Source organism: Globicephala melas, chromosome 1 (assembly GCF_963455315.2).
Source record: "Globicephala melas chromosome 1, mGloMel1.2, whole genome shotgun sequence".
In the NCBI taxonomy this organism is placed as follows: Eukaryota; Metazoa; Chordata; class Mammalia; order Artiodactyla; family Delphinidae; genus Globicephala; species Globicephala melas.
In genome coordinates, this window is record NC_083314.1 from 113276866 (window position 1) to 113302777 (window position 25912).

A 25912-nucleotide genomic window follows, 5' to 3' on the forward strand; every position below is an offset into this window, starting at 1 on the left:
CAGTCATGTGCCTCAGGATGTGATGCAGTAGAAGTACAGCCCCACCTCTGAAGTAGTCCTATCCAAAAAAAAAAAAAAATTTGAACAAGAATCTAAAGAAGCATCTACATAGACTATCAGTTTGCCAAAAAATACAAAGGATAAAGGAACAATTTAATGTTAGATGGTACACAAGGAAGCAATCAACCAAATCCAGACTGTAGGAAAGTCAGTAGAACAAATGACCTGATATCTCCTATGAAAGAATGAGGTAAGGAAGGAAAAAAAAAAAAGAGGGTGAATTGGTATAGAAGAAAATGACATAAGAGACATAACACCAAAAAAAAGCCTTTTTAATATTTTGATTCCAGTACTTCAGTTGTTTTTATCAGGAAGGCCATTTAAGGGATATAGCCCACCATACCACTAGAAACAGAAGTCCAACTTAAACTTACTTTTTTTAAAAAATAAATTTATTTATTTAATTTTATTTTTCGCTGCGTTGGGTCTTCGTTGCTGCGCACGGGCTTTTCTCTGGTTGCGGAGAGTGGGGCCACATCTCGTTGCGGTGCACGGGCTTCTCATTGCGGTGGCTTCTCTTGTTGTGGAGCACAGGCTCTAGGCACGCAGGCTTCAGTAGTTGTGGCTCGCAGGCTCTAGGGCACAGGCTCAGTAGTCGTGGCGCATAGGATTAGTTACTCCGCGGCATGTGGAATCCTCCCAGACCAGGGATCGAACCCCTGTCCCCTGCATCGGCAGGCAGATTCCTAACCGCTGCGCCACCAGGGAAGCCCTAAACTTACTTTTTAAAGAGATAAGCAGTTTGCGTTTCTTTGTACGTTCCTATCTCATCTTAGTCTTTTAAAATGGAAATAATGTGTAAGGCCCACTGTAAATGCATTTAAATTTGCTTAATGCATTAAATGTTTTTCTTAAAAATGTAAATCTAATTTATAAATCTATATTTCTCTTAAGAGAATTAAGGAAATTTGATTTTTTTTTAATTTCAACTGACTCTTTTAATAAAGTGAGTAATACTTTTGTTAAGTAAAGGATCTTTCTCTTACTTAAGTTTTGATTTGTATGTAGTGAGTTTTCTTAAGGGACAATACAATCATACCATTACCAAAAACACTGTCAACATGCCGTCAACAATTCCTGTGTCTGCTAACAGCATAAGCCAATGGAATTTATCATAACATCATTTGACCTATGTCTTTTACCCCTTTTATAAGGACACCACGAAGATAAAAGTTGTAATAGCTGTAAAGTCTATCAAGCAATTCTTTCTTGGCTACACTTCTTGCACTTGTTCTGAGGCAAAATGTATACTGATTTCTCTTGGAATTTTTTTTCCACATTTCATGTCGAATTCTTTTCCAAAGAATTAAGGGAGGATAAGAATTCCTACATTTATGTATTGCCTAACTCTATCTACTATAGTTGTTTTTTTGCCTATAACTAGGAGACCATTTTTACTTAATGTTTTGCCTTCTGAGAAGAAAAATTGTAGAATTTCAGAAAAGCCAAATAAGTAGAAAGTTTCATTCTTCTAAACTTTAGTGCTTTGTAGATAGGCACTATCTACATCAACCTTTGATGGTTGATTTGAAATAAATGGGTGTGTTGTTTTAAAAACAGCTGTTAGAGCTCAGACCTGAAGACCAGGCAGCACTAAACTCACTTTACCCAGATGGTTTCTTCAGCCCTTATATCAACATTATAGAAAAAGGTATTTGAACTGATCAAGACTGTCTAGTATTGTTCTTTTAGGGGAAAAAAAGGAAGCTCTGCTAACTTGTCATTGCTATTGCTTAATTTCTGATTACAAGTTATTAATGTGTTTAATTCTATGGTTTCCTAAATAAAAACTTTATTCTCTTATTGTGGTAAAATATACATAACATAAAATTTACCATTTAACCACTTTTAAATGTACAGTTCAGAGTTATTAACTACATTCACGTTGTGCAACTATCACCACCATCCATCTCCAGCACTTTTCTGCCTTCCCAAAATGAAACATCATACCCATTAAACACTGACTCCCTATTTCCCCCCTCCCCCCTCCCCTGCATCAGCCCCTGGCAATCACCATTCCACTTTCTGCCTCTATGAATTTAAAAAGTTTATTTTTAAAGGCAATAATTTGAAACCAGATTTGTGTAAAGAGAGCAGGGGTCAGAGTACAAGTGGAGCTTCCCTCTACGGTAGGAAAGAACTGTGTGGTGCTTTAAGGTCTTCATTTATAGACAGAGAAATAGTACGCCATCTCTGGTGCCACCCACTGACTGTGTTCCATGACATTTATTACAGGCAGAGAGTTTTTTGTGGGCCTTTCCAAAAGGACAAATCAACGAGGTGCTGAAATCTTGGCTGATACTTTTAAGGTAGGTAAAGGATAATTTATGCCTGGCACAGAGTAACTACCTAATAAACATTCATAGGCCCATTGAATCAATATGTCATGAATAATGGTATTTCTATGTCACAGGCTTTGCAAAATAATTCCTAATGTTTGTATGCTTGCTAGAAGTTTTAGAAGCTAGAACTTAATAAATAGGCTTCATGGGACTCCCACAGCAGCAACAGACAAAGTTATCATGGACATCTGTTTTCTCCCAGTGTATACTCATACAACCACCTGGCAGATGTTTCTGGCACAATCGATGACTTAAAAAAAAAATCTGGAGTCCCAATTGCCTCTAACATGAAATGTGGATTTTTCAGATTGGAATCAAAGATCACCTGTACTTGGGTGCCTACTGTGTGCTGGAAACTCGGCTAGGCATTGCACATACATCCTCCCAAGGTCCCTTCACTCTATTGATCATTAGCAGATGGGCTCACCAGACTGCTTAGGAAGGGATGTAATCCCCAAAAAGCTCTGTTCCCCATGACGATGTGAGGCTCTTGTTTACACAGGATATTCATCCTTCCAGAGTAGCCCACTACATAGGTCAGCCAGTGAAGCTGTTGATGCAGTCACACGTCGGGAAGGGGGCTCTGCACTTTCTTTTTAGAAGCGATCTTCGTTTAACTGGCAATATCCAAACTTGTGGGTCCCAGTTTTCCTTCCAGATGTTCAGGGACCCTGGCAGCCTCTAGAAGAGCAAGAATGTTTTGAGCAGATTTGAATGCGTTTTAGAATTATTCTGAAATGCCAAACTACTTGTTTCTATTATATGCATAGGACTATGCGGTCTCCACAGTCCCAGTGGTCGAAGCTTTGCACTTGAAGAGTTTCTGCAGCATGGCTGGGCCTAACCTAATCGCAATTGGATCCAGTGAATCTGCACAGAAGGCTCTCAAGGTAAATATAAAACTTTGCTCTTTCTAAAGGCAGTAGGTGGTGCCTGCCGCATGGTTTTCCTAATTCTGTCTACTGGGTGGACAGCAAGCAAGGGTGGCAGGGAGAGAACAGGCTGGTACTTGAGCTTTCTGTGATGTACACTGTCATGACCTCACATTTATCAGGAACTGGGAACACCTAATAAGTACTCTTCCTGGGAAGGACACTTATAGGAAGAGTTCTTCACTGGTGAACCATTCTTACTTACACACCAGGTTACCTGGAAAGGCCGATTCAGAAAAATAAATACCAAACTCATCACAGTTCTCTCTTCTGGGGAAGAGGAAGGCATCCCACCAGTAGAGCTCTTGGTAATGTTTTATCTAAGTCAGGTAATTGGTACACATGGGGTCATTACATTATTCTTATCCTTTTGTATTTCTGAACTATTTCATAATAATCTTTTAGAAAGACATGATTCAGAAGTACCTAAAAATCTTAACTTCTTCATTTGCATTGGAATACTTAAATTTTAGGAAAGGAAATTTTCTTATTTCACAGATAGGAAAGGAAAGTCCAGAAAAATTACAACTTGCCTTGGGTCACATAGCTAGATTGAGAGTGGAAGTCACTGATAGTGAAGAAGACCTTCCATCGTTACAGTGCTTTACAGTTCAAAGGCACATTTCATCTCTGTAACTAACAACCTGGGAGATTATCTGGACACTTCATAAGGGCAAAAACCATGTCTGTTTTGCTCACCATGTGCGCCTTTGTGCTTGGCCCATGGTGGTCCTTAAATAAAGAGAATGATGAATAAATGAATGTGGGAGGTGGTTTTATCTCTATTTTGCAGTTAAGAACTAGATCGAGTGGCTCACCCCAGATCGCAAGGCTAATACTAAATGGTGGGCTGCGACTACTTTTTGCCCCCTCCTCTCAGGTGGTCCTGCACTACACATGACTTATTAGAGGACCAAGACAGTAACTCCTCTTAGGCAAAGAGAGGAAGTCTGTGTGCCCCAAGGTATACAATTTATTTGTTTGCCCTATCAGGTCTTTACTCTTCTGCCTCAGTGCTAGACTTGGTATGGTTTGTCTGGGAAGTAATCATTGCCTCCCACTTGCTGACTTTCCCCTTTGCATTATCTGCAACTTCTACAGTCAGCTCACTTGGCCTTTCTTCCTTTTCTCAAACTGTATCTCTGATTGTATTTCTAGGACCTTTAACAATTCTTGTTGAACAATCTACCTCAGATTTTGAATTTGGGGCTTTTTCTGTTGCCTTTAGAGAATGTCTTTTGTTCTGTTTCAGCTGGAAGGCTATGTCAACTTTCTGCATATAAAAAAAAAATGGTGTCTTGAAGGAAAACATCTGATGAATGGTGTTACTTAGAGGATCTAGAAAGATTATATTTCTCCTCAGGGACTAACTCCATGGCAGCTGGGTTGGTCTGTACATGTCTGAAATTGATTACAAGAGAAGGAAAAGGATGAAGTTGGTCTGTACTGTGTCTTTGTGTGAATTAGCAGAAAGAACCTCTCTGGGTAGACAAACTAGAAAAAGTAGCCCCATCTGCCATTTTGGGTAAACTAGGTCCCTAACTCAAATAGCTTGGTCTCTAACCAATAGGTCCCTAACTCAAACTGGTCCCTAACTTAAATAATCTGGAGAAACTAACATATAACAAACTAAGAGATAATACAATATGGTTAACTAGCACTGTTATATGAAATAGCCCTAACTATTATTCAGAGGAGAAGAGGAAACTCTTGAGGTTTAGATATTCAGAGAAAACTTCATGAAGAAAATGTGGCTAGATGTGGGTCTTGAAGGATTTATCAGGGTGGGATTCAGTGAGAGAGTGTTACAGGTGGGGACATGGAATAAGCAAAAACTAAGCAAAATATATTCATGAGATGTGGGCAAACTAGCCCAACTAATGAAGAGTTTTCTTGTGGGCTCCCAGATAGCTGGATGGGGCAGGTGACGGCTAAAGAGGTTGGGACATAAAAGTGAGCAAGAGATGAGTTTATCTCCATGAAGTAGGAGCCTGGGTACCCACAGGCTCTGAGCAAAAGAGGCTGTATTGCTACAGAGGTGTTGGACCATCATTCCTTTTGCAAAAAAAAAAAAAAAAATGGAGGGGAAAGACCCTGCAATCAGAAAAGAGGGCCACTGATGACCTGAAAAAAGAAAGCCAAGCCCCAAGTCCCATTGTATGCCTTGGCAACTCACTCACATTTCTCCCTTAATCTTTCCTTTCCCATTGTCAAGTCCTTTAAGACCACATCTTTTAAGGGCATCCTATGAGGATTTTATAGTCCTCCTTCCTTTAAAGTTCATTTGAGTTAGTGTTAATAGTGATGTTCACTCTAAACTTGAAACCTTCTGTGTCAGAAGCTATAAATAATCCTCACTGAGTAGAAAGACATTTTTGGGGATTGAATTTTCCATCAGCAAATGTGCTTCATAAACTATGGGCCTATGGAGTTAGCAAGTGCCCACCCGCCATGTTCCTAGCATCAAAAAGGTTTCCTTCCCTTGTAGCAAAAGCAGGAGAGCAAAGCAAACTGAAGAATAATGAGATCTCCATGAGGGCATGTTCTCAGGTCAGAAGTAGGTGGGTTGGTGAAATTCAGATTTAGTGAATTGAACTGCTTATCTATTTGCAAACAGTTTGGGCTCCTTTAAATCAATCAGAAAAATTGATAGTGGGTAAGTCCTACTACTAATTTGGACATATAAATACTGATATAGACAGGCAGGAAGGCAAATGGACAGAGACAAATACATCATTTACAAGTAATGAAAGCGTATTTTCTCCATTTCGCAAGTGAAAATACTGAGAACAGATGAAATAAGGCATTTTGAATAGGATCTCATGGTTCCAGAATCAGATTTCCTGGACCCTGATTCTCCTCTCCCCACTTGCCCGCCCTACTCCATATCCATTCTTTTTCTGTTGGAAAGCCTTTTCTAGTTATTTTGCCATGGATTGGTTCTAGCTAATCTCCCTCTTTATCCTCCCCTCTCTCCAACTATTCCCCTCTTCCCATTTTTTGCTGTTGTCAGGATCTGACCTGTTTCAGGGAAGATATGAGTTTGGTCTCATTTTCCTTTGCAAATCTTGATGTCTCGGTCTTGTCTCTGTAGAGAAACCCCTGGCCACTTGGGCCTTTCTTCGAAGGGCATAGCATTTAGACAGAGGTGAATTGTGCCTTCCTGTGCCACACACTGAAAGCCTGATTGCGTCCCACATCTGTCACTGCTTGCTGAGTACTTGCTTCCTTCAGAGTCTGTAAAACTACTTCTTGCATATTCTTGCAAAGCTGAGAGCCCAAGCATTTCTGGGTAGTCTTATTGCATTTGAAACACTTTGTAATGGGTTGCAATCTATTCTTGGTTAATGAAGTGGGTTCTTGTGGAGATAGTCATCATGCCTGTCTCAGTTGTAGTAGATTTAATAGTGTATGCATTGTATATTTAAATGAAATAATCCATCTAGCAATTCTCTGCTAAAAAGCCCAGAATGCAGAGTACATTTAATACACACTTAACACAGAGATTATCTAATACAGGGAAGGAAGAAAGGAGGACCTATTATTACCATATTTTACTGTTGATACGGTCAAAGTACTGGAGATTAGGTTGATTTGAAATTACTAAAGATATTTGATACCAAGTCTTACCCTACAAATACTATTATCTAAGCAAAATTAGCCTTTAGAGCAATCTGCCCTTGCTATAGTTTTTCTCCTACACTTTTCATCATTGCCTTGTACCCCTGGGCAATCACTACCTTCATCCTGCTCCTCTAGCTATAAAAGAAAATACTATAAGAGTAATTAATTCGTGTGTAGGCAGTAGATCTACTAGTACTCTTCCAGGAGGAATGTTTGTCTTCTCAAAAAGATGAGAACTCCAGTTGCCACCCAGCTGGAACTACTGCTCACAAACATAATTTGAGCAACAGAAGCCAACCTCCAAAAAGTACATATTATATTATCTCATTCACTTCAAGTAAAACAAGAGATAAAACTACTCTATGCTGTTAGCAGTCAGAATAGTAGTTACTTTAAAAAGAGGGAGGGAGGGCTTCCCTGGTGGCACAGTGGTTGAGAGTCTGCCTGCTGATGCAGGGGACGCGGGTTCATGCCCCGGTCCGGGAGGATCCCACATGCCGCGGAGCGGCTGGGCCCGTGAGCCATGGCCACTGAGCCTGTGCGTCCGGAGCCTGTGCTCCGCAACGGGAGCGGCCACAACAGTGAGTAGGCCCGCGTACCGCAAAAAAAAAAAAAAAAAAAAAAGAGGGAGGGAGTCATGGTGTGGAGGGCCATCTTGTATGTTACACTTTAATTTTTAAAGTTTAATAAAAATACATATATTGTTGGAAGTGGGCTGTGATTAACTTACAGAAATACTTCTCCAGTAGCTGGGTCTAAGTCTCAAATCCCTGCTTTATCGCCTATATGATGCCTGTCTTGTCCACAGACTAGCCTGGTGTGTTTTTTTTTTAGCTAAGGAAAAAAAGACAAACTTGGTACCTCCTGACCAATATCTCCCCATTTCCCCTTGCCTGCCGGTCTTTGTAAACCTTAAATATATACAATTTTTAATTGCCCTTTGTATGTCAGTAAAGTTGGGGAGGAAAAAAGACATGATAAAGAGTAGATTTGCACCACATCTCACCTGTTCTTTTTCTAGATCTGTGACAAAATTGACTTGCTTTCCAGAAACCTGGATTAATTACATGCTCTCTGTCACAGAAGGACAGATCGTAATTCTTGCCCTCAGGAGGGACTCACAGTAATGATTTTTAACTCAGTCTCCTTGGTAGCATTCAGTCTTCCAGGCAACTGCAGGGGGGGGCGGGGAGAGAGAAAGGAAGGAAGGAAGGACAAAGGGAGGGAGTGAGGGAGAGAAGGAAAGGAAGTTGGGAAGAGTGACACTTAGCTAAAACTTTCCTGAAACTAATCAGATGAGGAAGCTGCCGCTCTACCCAAGCTTGGAGCTCCAGGAACTTGTGGCACTGACATGTTGTGGGGGGGAGTGGGGTGTATCATCTGCTGGCCGGGAGGCAAGAGGCGCATTCCCACCTTCCTAACCTAACCCCACACAGGAGACCAGGTATTTTCTCCATAGGGCATCTGCAGTTTTATTTAGTGGCCTTTCTTTTATTAATAATTTTATTCTTTTATATCACAGTGAATTATTGTTTAAGAAGACTTTTAATAGAAGTACTAAAAGGATGTGGTAAGAAAAGAATTATGAGATCACCACTCCATTTTTTGTGCCTTTGTCATATAAATGGAGCTGAAATATAGTACATGGAATTCCAGTATGCTTGTAATTTTAATTAAAATGATCATAATGCATTTGGATAGAAATGTCTAAGTTTTTTATCTACTTCCTGAAATAACGAATTACATTTGTAAGATTCCTTGAATGAGGACATAGGCTGCTTGCTTTAAGCTAATTTAAATGGCATAGGATACAGCGTGTTTTTCTTTTGAATGACTAACTATATAATAGAGGTCACTCAGTACTTCTTCTCGTTTTGACTTAGCTTCAGCATTGATTTTATGTCCAAAAATGTCCATGTTATTTTATAGGTGGTCATATAAAACATGAAGATGGAAAAACCCTTGATGTGTTTGGATTTTGTATGTTTTTTTAATTGCCTGGAATTTCCTTTAATGACAACTGGAACAGCAAGAGCAAAAACCAAAAGACAGAATGAGAGGTAACTAGTATCAACAGGGTGATTGAAATAGAAAAATAAAGACTTTGCATTTTCGTTTTTTGCCACAGGGAATTACAGTCTGTAGCCACAAGATTTCCCGCTTTGGGTCTATACTGTGAAGGGCAAATTGACAATCCATTGCAGGTTTAATTTAGTCTCAGTATCAGATTGTCTGTTCCAGTTGTATTCACCAGATCCACAAGACAATAATTTAAAAAAAAAAACAATCTATCATGCCTGAATTAAGAAATTAAAACACAAAAATCAAATAGACTCTGAGTTTGTAACAACTGTTTATGCTTCTTTTCCTAGCAGCAGTTGCCTTATCTGACAATAGTCCCAGAGCTGTATGCCAACAAGGCTGGCAAGGCCAAATAAAATGCTTTGGCATGATAGGGCAATAAATAATCCGAAGCTGTGAGACCAAAACAGCCTTGCTGATTATCAGCAGCAATTCCCAAGGCAGGAAGAAGGCAAAACTAGCCAAGTAGGAGAAAGGGAAAAATAATTTTTTTTTCTCTTAAAAAAACATTATTATTTCAAGAAAATGTCAAAGAAAAAAAAAGGAAAAATTATATTTAAAGCACTGTCAATTCCATCCATTATACGATGGACATCAAAAAGTATTCAACAGACTTTATGGGATGTCATTGCAGGAGCTCAAGCGTCTTGTTAGGTGGTTGAGCAAATGGCCTTTTAAGGGGTCTTTCCCCTTAAATCCAAGACTCTTGCTTACTAAAGAAAAAGCCTCTGAGTGACCTTAAATTAGTGGTTCCCGGTGAGAGATGTGGATTAAAATCTCCTCAAGAACTTTCTGAAAACACACTGCCCTGGGCCTATCTCAGAAAATTCTGATGCTCTGGGTCTGATATCCAGCCCAGGCATCTGCATTTTTTTAAATTTATTTTATTGAAGTATAGTTGATTTACAATCTTGTGTTATTTCTTCTGTACAGCAAAGTGATTCAGTTATACATATATATATACATACACATTCTTTTTCATATTCTATTCCATTATGATTTATCACAGGCTATTGAATATAGGTCCCTGTGCAAGATGGTAGGACCTTGTTGCTTATCCATTCTATATGTAATAGTTTGCATCTGCTATTCCTAAACTCCCAATCCTTCTCTCCCCGACCCGCTCCCCCTTGGCAACCACACATCTGTCCTCTACCAAGCATCTGCACTTTTAAAAGCACCACAGGTGATTCTGGTGCACAGACTAAGTTGAAAGCCATTGCCTTTAAGGATTCCTACAACTTCCAAAAGCACCTAGCTTAGGATCCTGAATAATGTGCACCACAAGAAGTAGTCACTATGTCTGTAATAGAGGTACAAAAGAACATCTTCCAAACAGCAGTAAAAGTTAGAGGAATGTGTCCAAATTAAAAACCATCGAAAGTTAGAAACTCCTTTCTCTTTGCTGCCTGGAGTTCAACATTGTATAGCTTAAAATACAACACCTAACTGGTTAGTAACTTGAATGGCATCACTCAATCCATTTGGTATGCTAAAGTTTTTTATTAAAATATTCTGAGTTATTCAAGAAACAAGAAAAATCTCAAATAAACAACCTAACCTTACACCTAAAGGAACTAGAGAAGGAAGGACAAACAAAACCCAAAGTTAGTAGAAGGAAAGAAATCATAAAGATAAGAGGAGAAATAAATAGAAACAAAGAAAACAATAGCAAAGATCAATAAAACTAAAAGCTGGTTCTTTGAGAAGATAAACAAAATTGATAAACCTTTAGCCAGACTCATCAAGAAAAAGAGGGAGAGGACTCAAATCAATAAAATTAGAAATGAAAAAGGAGAAGTTACAACAGACACCGCAGAAATACAAAGCATCCTAAGAGACTACTACAAGCAACTCTATGCCAATAAAATGGACAACCTGGAAGAAATGGACAAATTCTTAGAGGGGTATAACCTTCCAAACTGAACCAGGAAAAAATAGAAAATATGAACAGACCAATCACAAGTAGTGAAATTGAAACTGTGATTGAAAATCTTCCAACAAGCTTAAGTCCAGGACCAGATGGCTTCACAGGTGAATTCTATCAAACATTTAGAGAAGAACTAACACCCATCTTTCTTGAACTCTTCTAAAAAACTGCAGAGGGGGCTTCCCTGGTGGTGCAGTGGTTGGGAGTCCACCTGCCGATGCGGGGGACGCAGGTTCGTGCCCCGGTCCGGGAACATCCCACATGCTGCAGAGCGGCTAGGCCCGTGAGCCATGGCCGCTGAGCCTGCGCGTCCGGAGCCTGTGCTCCGCAACGGGAGAGGCCACAACAGTGAGAGGCCCGTGTACCACACAAAAAAAAAAAAATTGCAGAGGAAGGAACACTCCCAAATTCATTCTACAAGGCCACCATCACCCTGATACCAAAACCAGATAAAGATACTACAAAAAAAGAAAATTACAGACCAATATCACTGATGAATATAGATGCAAAAACCCTCAACAAAATACAGCAGAATCCAACAGCACATTAAAAGAATCATACACCATGATCAAGTGGGATTTATCCCAGGGATGCAAGGATTCTTCAATATACGCAAATCAATCAATGTGATACACCATATTAAAAAACTGAAGAATAAAAACCATATGATCATCTCAATAAATGCAGAAAAAACTTTTTAAAAAATTCAACACCGATTTATGATAAAAACTCTCTAGAAAGTGGGTATAGAGGGAAGCTACCTCAACATAAAAAAGGCCATATAGGACAAACCCACAGCAAATATCATTCTCAATGGTGAAAAGCTGAAAACATTTCCTCTCAGATCAGGAACAAGACAAGGATGTCCACTCTCACCACTATTATTCAACATAGTTTTGGGAGTCCCAGTCACGGCAATTAGAGAAGAAAAAGAAATAAAAGGAATACAAATTGGAAAAGAAGAAGTAAAAGTGTCACTGTTTGCAGATGACAGGATACTATACATAGAGAATCCTAAAGATGCCACCAGAAAACTACTAGAGCTGATCAATGAATCTGGTAAAGTTGCAGGATACAAACTTAATGTACAGAAATCTCTTGCATTCCTAGATACTAACAACAAAAGATCAGAAAGAGAAATTAAGGAAACAATCCCATTCACCGTTGTAACAAAAAGAATAAAATACCTAGGAATAAACCTACCTAAGGATGTCAAAGACCTGTACTCAGAAAACTATAAGACACTGATGAAAGAAATCAAAGATGAAACAAGCAGGTGGAGAGACATACCATGTTCTTGGATTGGAAGAATCAATATTATGAAAGTGACTATACTACCCAAAGCAATCTACAGATTCAATGCAATCCCTATCAAATTACCAATGGCATTTTTTACAGAACTAGAACAAAAAATGTTAAAATTTGTATGGAGACATTAAAGATCCTGAATAGCCAAAGCAGTCTTGAGGGAAAATAAATGGAGCTGGAGGAATCAGACTCCCTAACTGCAGACTATACTACAAAGCTACAGTAATCAAGAAAATATGGTACTTGCACAAAAATAGAAATATTGATCAATGGAACAAGATAGAAAGCCCAGAGATAAACCCACGCACCTATGGTCAACTAATCTATGGCAAAGGAGGCAAGGATATACAATGGAGAAAAGACAGTCTCTTCAATAAGTGGTTCTGGGTAAAGTGGACAGCTACATGTGAAAGAATAAAATTAGAACGCTCCCTAACACCATACACAAAAATAAACTCAAAATGGATTCAAGACCTACATGTAAGACCAGACACTATAAAACTCTTAGAGGAAAACATAGGAAGAACACTCTTTGACATAAATCACAGCAAGATCTTTTTGAATCCACCTCCTAGAGTAATGGAAATAAAAAGAAAACTAAACAAATGGGACCTAATGAAACTTAAAAGCTTTTGCACAGCAAAGGAAACCATAAACAAGACGAAAAGACAACACTCAGAATGGGAGAAAATATTTGCAAATGAATCAACGGACAAAGGATTAATCTCCAAAATATGTAAACAGTTCATGCAGCTCAATATTAAAAAAAACGAACAACCCAATCACAAAATGGGCAGAAGACCTAAATAGACATTTCTCCAAAGAATACATACAGATGGCCAAGAGGCTCATGAAAAGCTGCTCAACATCACTAATTATTAGAGAAATGCAAATCAAAGCTACAATGAGGTATCACCTCACACCAGTTAGAATGGGCATCCTCAGAAAATCTACAAACAACAAATGCTGGAGAGGGTATGGAGAAAAGGGAACCCTTTTGAACTGTTGGTGGGAATGTAAACCAATACAGCCACTATGGAGAACAGTATGGAATTTCCTTAAAAAACTAAAGATAGAATTACTATATGACCCAGCAATCCCACTATTGGGCACATACCCAGAGAAAACCATAATGCACCCCAGTGTTCCTTGCAGCACTATTTACAATAGCCAGGTCATGGAAGCAACCTAAATGCCCATTGACAGATGAATGGATAAAGAAGATGTGGTACATATATACAATGGAATATTACTCAGCCATAAAAAGGAACACAATTGAGTCATTTGTAGAGACATGGATGGACCTAGAGACTGTCATACAGAGTGAAGTAAGTCAGAAAGAGAAAAACAAGTATCGTATATTAACGCATATATGTGGAATCTAGAAAAATGGTACACATGAACTGGTTTGCAGGGCAGAAATAGAGACACAGATGTAGAGAACAAACATATGCGCACAAAGCAGGGAAAGCGGCAGTGGGGGTGGTGGTGGTGGGATGAATTGGGAGATTGGGATTGACATGTATACACTAATATGTATAAAATGGATAACAAATAAGAACCTGCTGTACAAAAAATAAGTAAAATAAAATTCAAAAAAAATATTCTGAGTTATCAAAAATCACTCATTTTATCATTTTCTGAGAATAGGAAATTTGCATTTGGCTCATGTTTCCATACCCTCTCCCCCAACACATACACACAGAAAAATCTAACAGGACCTGATCCTGATGTACAGAGATGTGTGTCAAAGAGGAAAAATAAGGTTAAACTTCATACTGATATTAGAGAACTGACTTTTAAAAATAATCATATGTTGATTCTACTAAAGAAGCATGGCTGTCAAAAGGGCCAAAATGGATTTGAGGGCAAAGCAGAGAACTTAGAATCCAAATTCACAGGTTGTCCTTCTGGCTCTGCCTCCTGCTGTCCCTGTGTGACCCCTGTCTCCTGTACTCAGTCTTGTCCTGAAAAAACAAAGTTGAAACAGCCTCTCTAGGGAATGAGAGCTTTGTTCCTCCCCGTTGGAAATTTCATGACAGGCAGTCAAGGTGAAGGACTGTGTCTCAAACTTGGCAAAAAGTAGCAACCATTTAATTATAAAGCTCCCAGTGATATAGATAGTTCCAAAGTGGGTTCACTGTAGACTCTTGACCACTGTGACATCGTCCTTTCAGTGGCTGTAAGTGATAGAAGACTTGTGCTTAGCTGAGTTTTTCATGCCTGCTTAAGGATAGAAAAGCACAGAAGACTCCATCCTAGTTCCATTTTTATTTGAGGAGGCTTCAATTGCATATATAACTATTAATTTTGATATCTGACAAACAACATCATATCCTAATTCATACATAAAAATCTGATAGAAAAAAAAAAAGGTAAGGTTTCCAAAACCTTTTATTGCTGTCTCTTCTGCAAAAAAGGCTTTTCAAAAGGTGATTGAAAAGAGAGCACAGGGCTTCCCTGCTGGCGCAGTGGTGGAGAGTCCACCTGCCGATGCAGGGGACACGGGTTCGTGCCCGGGTCTGGGAGGATCCCACATGCCGCGGAGCCGCTGGGCCCGTGAGCCACGGCCGCTGAGCCTGCGCGTCCAGAGCCTGTGCTCCGCAACGGGAGAGGCCGCCAACAGTGAGAGGCCCGTGTACCGCAAAAAAAAAAAAAAAAAGCACAGCTGAGTTTGAAGCTCGGGCTTCTTGAGCATCATACAGCAATTTATTGAGCAGCAACTGTATGAAAGATAGTGTCTCACACACGGCGACACTGAGATGAATGAGAAACAGTTTCTGCCCTCAAGACCCTTCCAGCTGAACTGGAGAAACAGGACAGTGTCGGTGTAAGATAAGGCAAACGCCGACTAAATGGCCCAAGGTCCTAGTAGAAGTGATGGGAGTTCCAAGGATGGAGTGATCACAGGAGGTGAGAGCCAAAGTCTCGGTGAACCTGAATGAACAGCAAGCCATATACGGGCACAGAGGATGAGTGGTCACTACAAACAAGATGACTGGGGGGATAGCTATTTTATAATCAGCAGACAATGGCTAGAACAAGGGGTATGTGCAGGGAAAGAAAGAGATTTAAGGTCTAAGGAGTAAGCTGGGGCTGGTCCAAAAGTAAAGGAATTGGGGTCTTCTTATCTGCAGGCTGTGGGGAGCCACTCAAAGTTTTTTTAAGCAAAGGTGTAAAAGGTGGTCTTTCAAAAAGATCCGTCTGACATTATGCCTGGAATGATCAACAGGAAGAAAGATAAGGGGTAATAAAACTAGTTAGGTACCATCATACAGTCTGGAAATAAAGGACAGGAGGGTCTGGACTGGGGAAGCAGGCGTGAAAATGAAGAGCCCCGTGCAGGAGGTGAGTTCTATGTAGAGAAATAACAGAACATTGTAACTGATGGGCTTGAAAGGGCAGGGGAAGGAAAAGGAGCAGGTCAACACTTGGACAGATATTTATGGAACTCCTGTTGTGTACCAGGCACTGTACTAGGCCCTAGGGAGCAATGATCAACAAAATTACTTCAGAAATGACTGCCAGATGGGGCGCCTTTGGTGGAATTCTCGGAAAAGAGTTCAAACTCTCACTGTCACCGTGAATTCAGTTCTCTCCATCAACACAGGAACAAACCACAGAAAATTGGTGGGCAGAATGTGTTGCTGGATCTCACTGAGCTAGATTCACAGTTTGAGAACTGAGCTGTACTCAGACACATCCAACTGACAGCAACTCTGGTAGACGTCCTTCGTCTAAGCTTGTAAGACACTTAACGGGGTTGGCTTCCATTTCAGTGTCCATTGGCAGCACACAGCAGCTCATCTGAATTTGGAGTCTCTGTCCTTTACCCTTTTCCATTTCTTTTTTATTATCTTTATCTACTCACTCTCAAAGCACGCGAAAAAAATCACTTTAACGTTTGCATGCCCTCCATCTCCAGCGGAGTCCTATTGTTTCTTGGCTGAATTGAGTTGGCAGAAGACTGCAAAACACCCAGGATGATTTCTGCCTCATGGGATGAAACTGTACATCACAGCATGACCTATGTGACAGTCTCACCAGGCCAACACCAGTACTCTTGATGTGGAACAGATTAGGAAATGTGTCAGTTGAGCTGGAGGGAGAATGGTTGAGTTTTGGGTTACTGTTTCTCCGTGGACATCACATGTATTAAATGCCCTCGGTGTTGATGAGTATCCTATTGCTTGGCTGAAGGTTAAGAAAGCATATGGTAAAACGTAGACACTAAATTAGAAGTGACATTTTAACCCTAAATTATTCTCCAGCTTCTAGGGAATACATCCACACTGCCAGATACAATACTGGGATTTCAGCCATCCTTGGACATAATGACATGCAAGGAAACAAATTAAAAGTAAATTTGGGGTAGGGGGGATAAATTAGGAGTTTGGGATTAAAATATACACACTACTATGTATAAAATAGATAACCAACAAGAACCTACTTTATAGCACAGGGAACTATACTCAATATTTTGTAATAACGTATAAGGGAAAAGAATCTAAAAAAGAATATATATATTCATATATATATGAATAAGTGAATCGCTTTGTTGTACACCTGAAATTAACACAATATTGTAAATCAACTATATTTCACTAAAAAATTTTTTTAATTGTAAAAAAAAAAGTAAATTTGCCACCGCCTTCTTGCAAAACCACTCCAGTAATACTACCCTGCTCTTAATAATTGCTTACTGTTTCTCCTTGTTTTCATCTTTCAAAATGTCACATTAGTCCAGCAAACTTTAAGAGTATTTCTAAATCTGTTTTTCGTTTATGGTCACTGGGTGCTGGAGTTGGGGCCCGGTATTACCCAAACACTACCTGTCTACAGATGTAAAAAGCTTTGGAGATAGGTTACGACAAGCCATTCCCTTTCATCTCTTTCTGAAGTGGAACCAAATTCAAAGCCGTGACCACATATCCAGAGGTGACTCTTGGTACAGAGTTTCAAAAAGCCTATTAGGAGCTAAATAAAAGGTGTTGAATTTGCTACATTCTGTGCACATTTTCTAATTGTCCATTTCTTTTTCCATCCGTACCCTGGCAAGTGATAATAGTTCAGTATATATTAGCTACTAGTAGTTGTAATATTAGTAGTGGTAATATGTGTGATGATGACGTTAATTTAATTTGAAAACCCTAAGTTAGTGGTTTTTAAACTTTAGCGTACCCAAGAATCACACAGAGTGCACATTTGAAACGCACATCACACTTCTGGGGTTCGCCACAAGAAATTCTGCTTCGGCAACCCTGGCATGGAGCCCAGGAACCACTGCATGATTCAGAGGCAGGTAATCTGTAGACCACACTGTGAGAAGCACTGACTCTGGAGTTCACCAGACATCAGTTTCTATACATTAGCATTTGAGGGCAGGGGGAGAAGATTCATGCTAAAAGTAAACTGCATGTGTCTTTGGACAGAAAATGCCATTTAATATTCAGCATAGTATCTTATTGAATAACATAACTGGCACTGCAGAGAAATAACTCTCATGTAATAGAAAACCATGCAAAACTTCACTAGATTATTGAAATACAAGTGCCTATGAAAAGCTAATTTTCTTTAAAATACTGTGTCATTTTAGGGGGAAACGCTTCCAGAATAAACGATATCATGTGTTCCATCTAGTGCCTTTCTCTCTGTTGATAACATTTGCATATTAAAATACAGTATATCTGCAGTGAGTGCTTATTGCTCTAATTCTCATTAGGCACGTAGGCTCTTAGACTTGAATAGAAAAGTCTGAAGGTGTGAAGTCCTGTGGCTTGAAAACAAGCAGGATACTAAATTCTTCAAGTAGGAATAGTGGAAAGAGGAAGGAAACTCAGATGTTTACTTGGGTAGGAAGTTGTGTGGTCCCATCCATGAGCTTGTTAGGGAGAATTTGAGAAGGGCCCCTGGAGAGCACCCAAAGCTGATTAAAGCTGGATCTTCAGTAACAAGTATTGATTGCACAGAAGGATGTGGCCCAAGCGCCAACTGGCAGCTCTTCTTTGCTGTTCACTGAAGGTTGAGCTCTGAGTGAATGTGTCTTATAGGAAATTGCATCAGGAGATTTTAGGAGGATTTTAAGAGTTACTGAAATGCCAAAATGCACTGCTGAAAGATCATTCATTCAGTCAGTCAACATGTAACGAGTATGTATTGAGCGCCTACCCCATGCCAAGCCCTGCACAGAGGGCCAGTGATGTGACTGTGCCTCACTGGAAGCTTCTAATAATCATCTGTCCGCCTGAGATGACTTGGATACCTTGACTTAATTAAATCCAAACAGTATGTCAATCACCTAAAGGGGCGGAGGTCAAAATATGAATAGTGTGGATGTAAAAACTATTACTCTCTGAACCAACTGATGACCAATTGAGTCAGTTGCCTTCTCCAACTTCCATACTACCCTTCCTTCTTATTAACTGAACCTTGAGTTTTAAATGAGCACATTTCTGGGACTTCCCTGTGTGGTGCAGTGGTTAAGAATCCGCCTGCCAATGCAGGGGACATGGGTTCAAGCCCTGGTCCGGGAAGATCCCATATGCCGTGGAGCAACTAAGCCCATGCGCCACAACTACTGAGCCTATACTCTAGAGCCCGTGAGCCACAACTACTGAGCCCGTGTGCCACAACTACTGAAGCCCACATGCCTAGAGCCCGTGCTCCGCAACAAGAGAAGCCACCACAATGAGAAGCACAAGCACCACAACAAAGAGTAGCTCCCGCTCGCCACAACTAGAGAAAGCCCGTGCACAGCAACAAAGACCCAACACAGCCATAAATAAATAAATAAATAAATAAATTTATTTAAAAAATATATATATGAGCACATTGCCACTTGGAACAACGTCCACATTTCTCAGCTTTCTTTGTCCTACGTATAACAATGAGACTAAGTATTGCCCGATGATATGAAAGTAGAGGTGCTCTGTATGAGATCCAGGAAGCCTGGATTTGAAAGGCAAGAGTTGTGCCCTTCTCCCCTTCCTGAATCTTGAGGAAGGGATGTGATAGAGCATAAACAACTATTTTATACCATGAGGACAAGGACTGTATCCCAGGTATGACACAGCAAAAAGCTAGAAGAACTTCAGCCCATGATGACTGTCAAGTCACCATACTGTGCTACAACCTCAAAACACCTTTCACACGAGAGAGAAATAAACCTTTAAAAGTTGTTTTGAGGAGGCAGGTACTTTCTGTCACAACCAAATTTAGTTCTCAGTGATAAAAATCTATCTTCACTAGCCATGAACAGAAAACCCAGTTCAAGCTGGCCGAAACAGTGGAGGAGAGATACTGATCCATGTAGTTCTGAAGTAATACAGACTTTAGGGTAGGTTTGATGGGTCTGCTTAGTGATGCTGTCAAAGAACCAGATTCCTTTCCTCTCTCTTCACCTTCCACAGATGAGCTTCATTATAAAGCTGGCTCCTCTTCAGGGGAGCAGGTGGTTGCCAGCAGCTCCTTGCTACTTGCCTCTTCACACACATTCAGGGAGGGGGACATGAGTTCTCTCAGAAAAGTAAGGAAGCTTCTTTCAGATCTATCCATTCTTAATAGTCCAAACCGATCATCTGTCCATCCCTGAGCCACTAATATAACCAAGGGGTGAATTTCTCTGGAGCTGCAGTTTCCTGACTGCATCAAGGCACACAGGGGCACCACAAACAAACTCACAGGGGCACCACGGCAGAAATTTAAATTTTTCAAAAAGAACACAGATATACCTGTCAGACATCACACACAATTCTACTATTAAGTTGTTTGGACCTAACTACTTAATAAACAAAAGTGTTAGATTTGTAGGGGTTTATTTTATTTGTTGGTTTTGGTTTGGGTTTCATTTTTTCTTTCTTGGCCTAAAGGCACCATGAAAATATTAATGAGACACTTACAGGTACTGTGAACCAAGAAAGGAACCTTTGACCTAGAGTCTCAGTCCTGGAGTCAGAGGTGGAATTAGCTTCCCCCAGATTATGGGGGCTGCACAGAGAGGTGTGGATTTACAAGTGAAAACTGGGGTGATTGCTAAGAAAGCAGAGACTAGACATGTGGGAGGCAACCACAATGTCCATAGGCCCTTGGAAGAGCTAAACTCTGCATTCTTCTTACGAGAGAATTACCTTTGTTTAGGAAAATACAATAAGTCCTTTGGGGTGAAAGGTGAGACCCTTGAAGGCTTGGGATCAGCAGGAGATAATACAGCAAAAGAGAAAGCAAAACGTCCTTTGTTAGAATAGGAATGTGGAGATAGGGAAAGAGGAGAGAAAAGGGAAAGAGAAGAGATCTGAACCACAAACCAGAGTTGTCAAGTCTTTGAAGAACACCAGCATTTTGTATTCTATTTTAAGTGTCTATATTACTGCAATACTCCAACCTGCCAAACTTGAGAAAAATCTGTTACCCAGGTGAATAGGGTTTTCTTTTTCAGGCAATCAAAGAAAGGCTGAGGTCCCTGCTTATGTTGACATCATTTAAAAGAGGAATAGCACCTGTAAAATAATTGTGTCTCTGCAGGGATCTAATTCAGTGGAGCCAGAGACAACAGGAGAATAACCTGCCTCCTTTCCCCTACCACCCTCTGCCCCCCAAATTAGTAGAAATTATTGAGAGGGCACAGAACAGTGGTTCTCAATCCTGTCTACATATTTAGAGTCACCTGGGGAAGAATTTAAAAAGAAACAGTGACGTTTTTCCCCACCCTAGACCAAGTAAATAAAAAATCTCTACGGTTGGGGCTCAGAAGTCTATATATTTTTTAAAGCTCCCCAGATGATTCTAACGTGTAGCCAAGGTTGAGAACCACTGGTCTAGGACATTCCACAAATCAAGGACTAGACCTTGAAGGGAAGAGAGACTCCTTAACTTGGGAGTGGAGGAGGGGTTGATATGGTTCCTCTTTGTCCCACTTGAATTCTTTTTTTTTTTTCTTAATTTATTTATTTTTGGCTGCGTTGGGTCTTCGTTGTGGCATGCGCAGGCTTTCTCTAGTTGAGGCGAGCGGGGGCTACTCTTCATTGTGGTGCACGGGCTTCTCATTGCAGTGGCTTCTCTTGTTGCAGAGCACGGGCTCTAGGCGGGCAGGCTTCAGTAGTTGTGGCTCACGGACTCAGTAGTTGTGGCTCACGGGCTCAGTAGTTGTGGCTTGTGGGCTTCAGTAGTTGTGGCAACGGGCTCAGTAGTTGTGGCTCACGGGCTTCAGTAGTTGTGGCACACGGGCTCAGTAGTTGTGGCTCGTGGGCTCTAGAGCACAGGCTGAGTAGTTGTGGCACACGAGCTTAGTTGCTCTGCAGCATGTGGGATCTTCCCGGACCAGGGCTCGAACACGTGTCCCCTGCATTGGCAGGTGGATTCTCAACAACTGAGCCACCAGGGAAGCTCCATGTCCCACTTAAATTCTCTCCACCAAACCAAGATCACTAGAAAAGGCCTGGACCGAGTCGTGAGATCCAGGATCTAGTCCTAGCTTTGCGGTTCACTACCTTTGCGTGATTTGAGGTAAGTCACTTAATTTTTATCTCTCCGAACCTCCGTAAAAGAGAAGTGGGCTTGATAAAATGACATAACTTTCCCAAGTTCTCAGAGTACCTTATCAGCATTCACTGTCTGACACTAACAAAGGCCAAATCAGAAGGAAACCACGATTTCTCCTCCCCATTTCAGAAACGTAAAACCTGAAATGCAGAGAGCCCAGGTAACTCCCCACACAAGAGCAGGTGAGGTGAGGACGGCTGCTGTCTTCATCAGCCGTGGTTTGGTTGTCATTTACAGGGGATTTGGGTTTCTTGTACAGGATATGTGGGGACAGCAGTGTTTTTCTTAAATACCAATCCATTTCTTATCAGGGATCTTATTAACTCAGAGGAAGAATAGAAGAGTAAATGGTATACTTATTTGGAAGTTTGATTTCTCTCTCTTTCTTTTTCTGGTTGTTTTTCCTGCTGTCTCCCATAAGTATCTGCTCTTCTTTTAAAATATGAATAGATTTGATAGCTTTCTCCTAAAAACAGTGGTTCTCAACAAGAGACAAATTTGCCCCTCCCTCCCGCCCAGGGGAGCATCCAACAATATCTGCAGATATTTTTGTCATAATGTGGGGGGCGGGGAAGTGGATGCTTCTGGCATGTAGTGGGTAGAAGACAGGGATGCTGCTAAATGTCCTACAATACACAGGACAGTCCTCACAACAAAGAATTATCCAGCCCAAAATGTCAATAGTGCTGAGGTTAAGAAAACCCATCCTAAAACGTGAATGAGCTTTGTCACCCCTGTTTCACAGAAATGTCAGTTTCTGAGCATATCACAGTTAAGGTGCTTTTATCCCTGATGCATTTAGCGACAGCAGTGACTTCTGAAGATCAAGTAGCTCATGACAGCAAGAGTGTTCTTCAGTAGGAGGGAATTAAATAGCTGTGTAAAATCCCAATATTTATTCAGTTCTTGTGTAACATTATTTACAGGCATTGGAACTACTTATGGGCAAAAATGTCATAACTGTAAGACAATCACAGAAATTGCCTTCACGAGTACAAAACCTGCAGAGGCCTTTGTTACCAGACTTTGAGAGAAGTGGACTTTGGGACCCCTAGAAATTGAGATGTTCAGGCTCCTTCACTGACAAGTTCCGTGGGAGATAAACAGGTTTTGTTTTAAGTATGTGTATGTATAAAAAATGATCTGAAGGACTCACATCAAACTTAATAGTGGTTTCCCATAGGGAAGGGGAGAAGAGAAAAGAGAAAGATGGGATAGAGGGGGAGAAACAGGACTTCATCTTTTTTTTTTTTTTTTTAAAGAAGATGTTGGGGGTAGGAGTTTATTAATTAATTTATTTATTTTTGCTGTGCTGGGTCTTTGTCTCTGTGCGAGGGCTCCCTCCAGTCGCGGCAAGTGGGGGCCACTCTTCATCGCGGTGCGCGGGCCTCTCACTGTTGTGGCCTCTCCCGTTGCAGAGCACAGGCTCCAGACACGCAGGCTCAGCAGTTGTGGCTCACAGGCCCAGCCGCTCCGCGGCATGTGGGATCCTCCCAGACCAGGGCTCGAACCCGTGTCCGCTGCACTAGCAGGCAGACTCCCAACCACTGCGCCACCAGGGAAGCCCCATCTTTTTTTATAAATCAGCTTTATTGAAATACAATTTCCATACAGTAAAATTCACAAGCTTTAAATGTGCAGTTCAGTGGGCTTTGACAAATGTATATAGTTGTGTTAAGTCCAATAGAATTTTTAATTTTTCATATTTGAATCTTGTACAAGAAACTTATGTTTTTTATTTATAATTTGTATTTTGGTTTATAATTTAAAAACATGTTTTTAGAAAAACCGTTTGAAATTATGTAATCATACTGCCCCTCATTTTGTAAAAGCGACTTAACAAAGATGCATGAAGCATAGCAAAATAACATAACTGGAAATGAAAGGGATGTAAAAGGAGAAACTAATTTAAATTGGAGCCAAGTTTAAGAATGCAAACCATGAATTCTCATTTCCTCTTTATACGTAGGACATTCAGACTTTAAGCTTCCAATCAGTCATCCTCGCTTATATGTTTGAGAACTTCATTGAATTTAGGTTCCTATTTAGCAAATCCAATTTGCTCTCCTTCCTTTTAAGTATTCATGATAACTTATACCGTCAGTGTTTTTCATAAGCTCATTGAAGGCTAAGCCCCAAATATTGTTTGCCCATGAGAAAGCAAGAGTTACATGAGCCAGGTTTTAAAACTAAAGTTATCCTTGGTACTAACAAAGAAGGTAGAGAGTGACTTAAGGTAACTTTCTATGAAAAGCCAACTTCTGCTGAAATTCAGGAACCAAGTCTTGTAGAACCATGAAGTCCCCTGTGTAGGGCAGCGGTTTTCTGGAGCCAGCTTCTACTAGCTTACCAGGGTCAATTGTTACATTTTGGGGAATTTTGACAGCTGGTTGTTAAACACATCCATTATTAAAAATCAGATTACATAAACTTATGATTAAAGAAATTTCATTAAAAACAAAGGTAATAGGGCTTCCCTGGTGGCGCAGTGGTTGGGGGTCCGCCTGCCGGTGCGGGGGACGCGGGTTCGTGTCCCGGTCCAGGAAGATCCCACATGCCGCGGAGCGGCTGGGCCCGTGAGCCATGGCCGCTGAGCCTGCGCGTCCGGAGCCTGTGCTCCGCGACGGGAGAGGCCGCGGCAGTGAGAGTCCCGCGTACCACAAAAAAAAAGTGTCATGTGTGTAGCCATTACATTGAGGGAAAAATGAGGAAATATTCTTCCAGTATTCAGAAACTACTATGCACTTCAGCAGAGAAGTCCCTCACATCATTGCCAAACAAGTAAAGTTCCAATATATGTCTTCATTATTTCATTTGTCTTACTCATTAGTGTAAACAAAATATCAACCAGCAGCCATGTTGGAACTACAGTAATTTGTCAATTGCAACTATTAGGTTGGCCTCAAACGCACGAGCTCTGCAAAACTCAACAGAAGCATTCTGTGAGAATCAATTGACAATATGAAATTTATAGTCAAGAGTATTGAAATTTTTATTATTATTTATAAATTGTAAAGGATGCTACACATCCTTTATATCAGTAAAATGTATAATAAACTTCTGTAGGTATATTATGCATATGTTTTCCCCCATATTTACCAGCACACTATTGCCTGGAGCTGAAGATCTCAGGGCACTAAACATATGCTAAAGACTTTTTTGTTCGGCGCCCAGGCTAAGAGTACAGTTAGGTAGAGGGATATAGTTGAAAGTCCCAATGATGATTTTCTTCACACTATTCCAGAAAAAAAGAATGCTCTTTCCTGTGCATAGACTCTTCCCTAACTCCCAGGCAACCCTTTCACAAATGGCCAAGCAGACTGGGTAGAGGATTTTGAATGTCTCAAAGCAAAACAGTTACAATTATTGCAAGGAAAATGTTTGAATGTGTGCCTTACTGATGAGATAACCAAGGAATCATTTGCTCATACAGAGACTAAGCATTAATCCACCAGTGGTGGGGTCTGAGTGAACAGGGCTGGTCCTGGGCATCATTGCAAAGTGTGTGTGTTTGGCCGTTTCTCATCTCTTACCTTGGAGCTTACCCCTCTACTGCTCTAGAGGTGATAATGCCTCTTCACCCACTGTCTTTTTCCATTCCCAAAGGCTTTGCTCTTCCTTCATCTACTTAAAAAATAGAGTAGCTAGCTCTGGAAACCAACCTATGTAGTCTAGTAGCAAACGCGGATGACTTCAGAGGCCAGACCTTCTCTGTCTAAGATGCACTTAAATGCAAACTTTTCAATATATGTGCACGTCAAATAAATTGTATCTACAAGAAAAATTAGCCCACAGGCTGTCAGTTAGTGAGCTCCGAGTCTAATCTTTCAAGGGCTATTGTCAAGGTGGTAGATTGGTGTGAAGTAAAAAGGTGGGCGTTTGGAGGCTGACTCACCTGGACCTGAATCCTGGATTTCTGTCTTAATGTGTGACCTTGGAAAAATTACTGAATTATCTGAACCTTGGCTTTCTTATCGGTAAAATGAATTGTTAAAGAAAGAAATAAGTGAAGATAGATAAACCATCAATAAAGAGAAGATAGCTCAATAAACATTCCAATTCTTTCTTGCTATTGAATGACCCAGGGGGAAACTGAA

The 25912-nt window shown here is 40.6% G+C and overlaps 1 protein-coding gene across 3 annotated transcripts in view; it reads left to right on the forward strand.

The window, feature by feature from the left end:
* The window catches only part of DDAH1 (dimethylarginine dimethylaminohydrolase 1), a 154450-nt gene that overhangs the window by 116437 nt on the left and 12101 nt on the right, over nucleotides 1-25912 (forward strand). For all 3 annotated transcript variants that reach the window (XM_030866110.2, XM_030866111.2, XM_060303367.1), the window contains exons 3-4: nucleotides 2296-2369; nucleotides 3173-3292. In XM_030866110.2, coding sequence (XP_030721970.1) covers nucleotides 2296-2369; nucleotides 3173-3292 — 194 coding nt within the window. The remainder of the gene's footprint in view (nucleotides 1-2295; nucleotides 2370-3172; nucleotides 3293-25912) is intronic.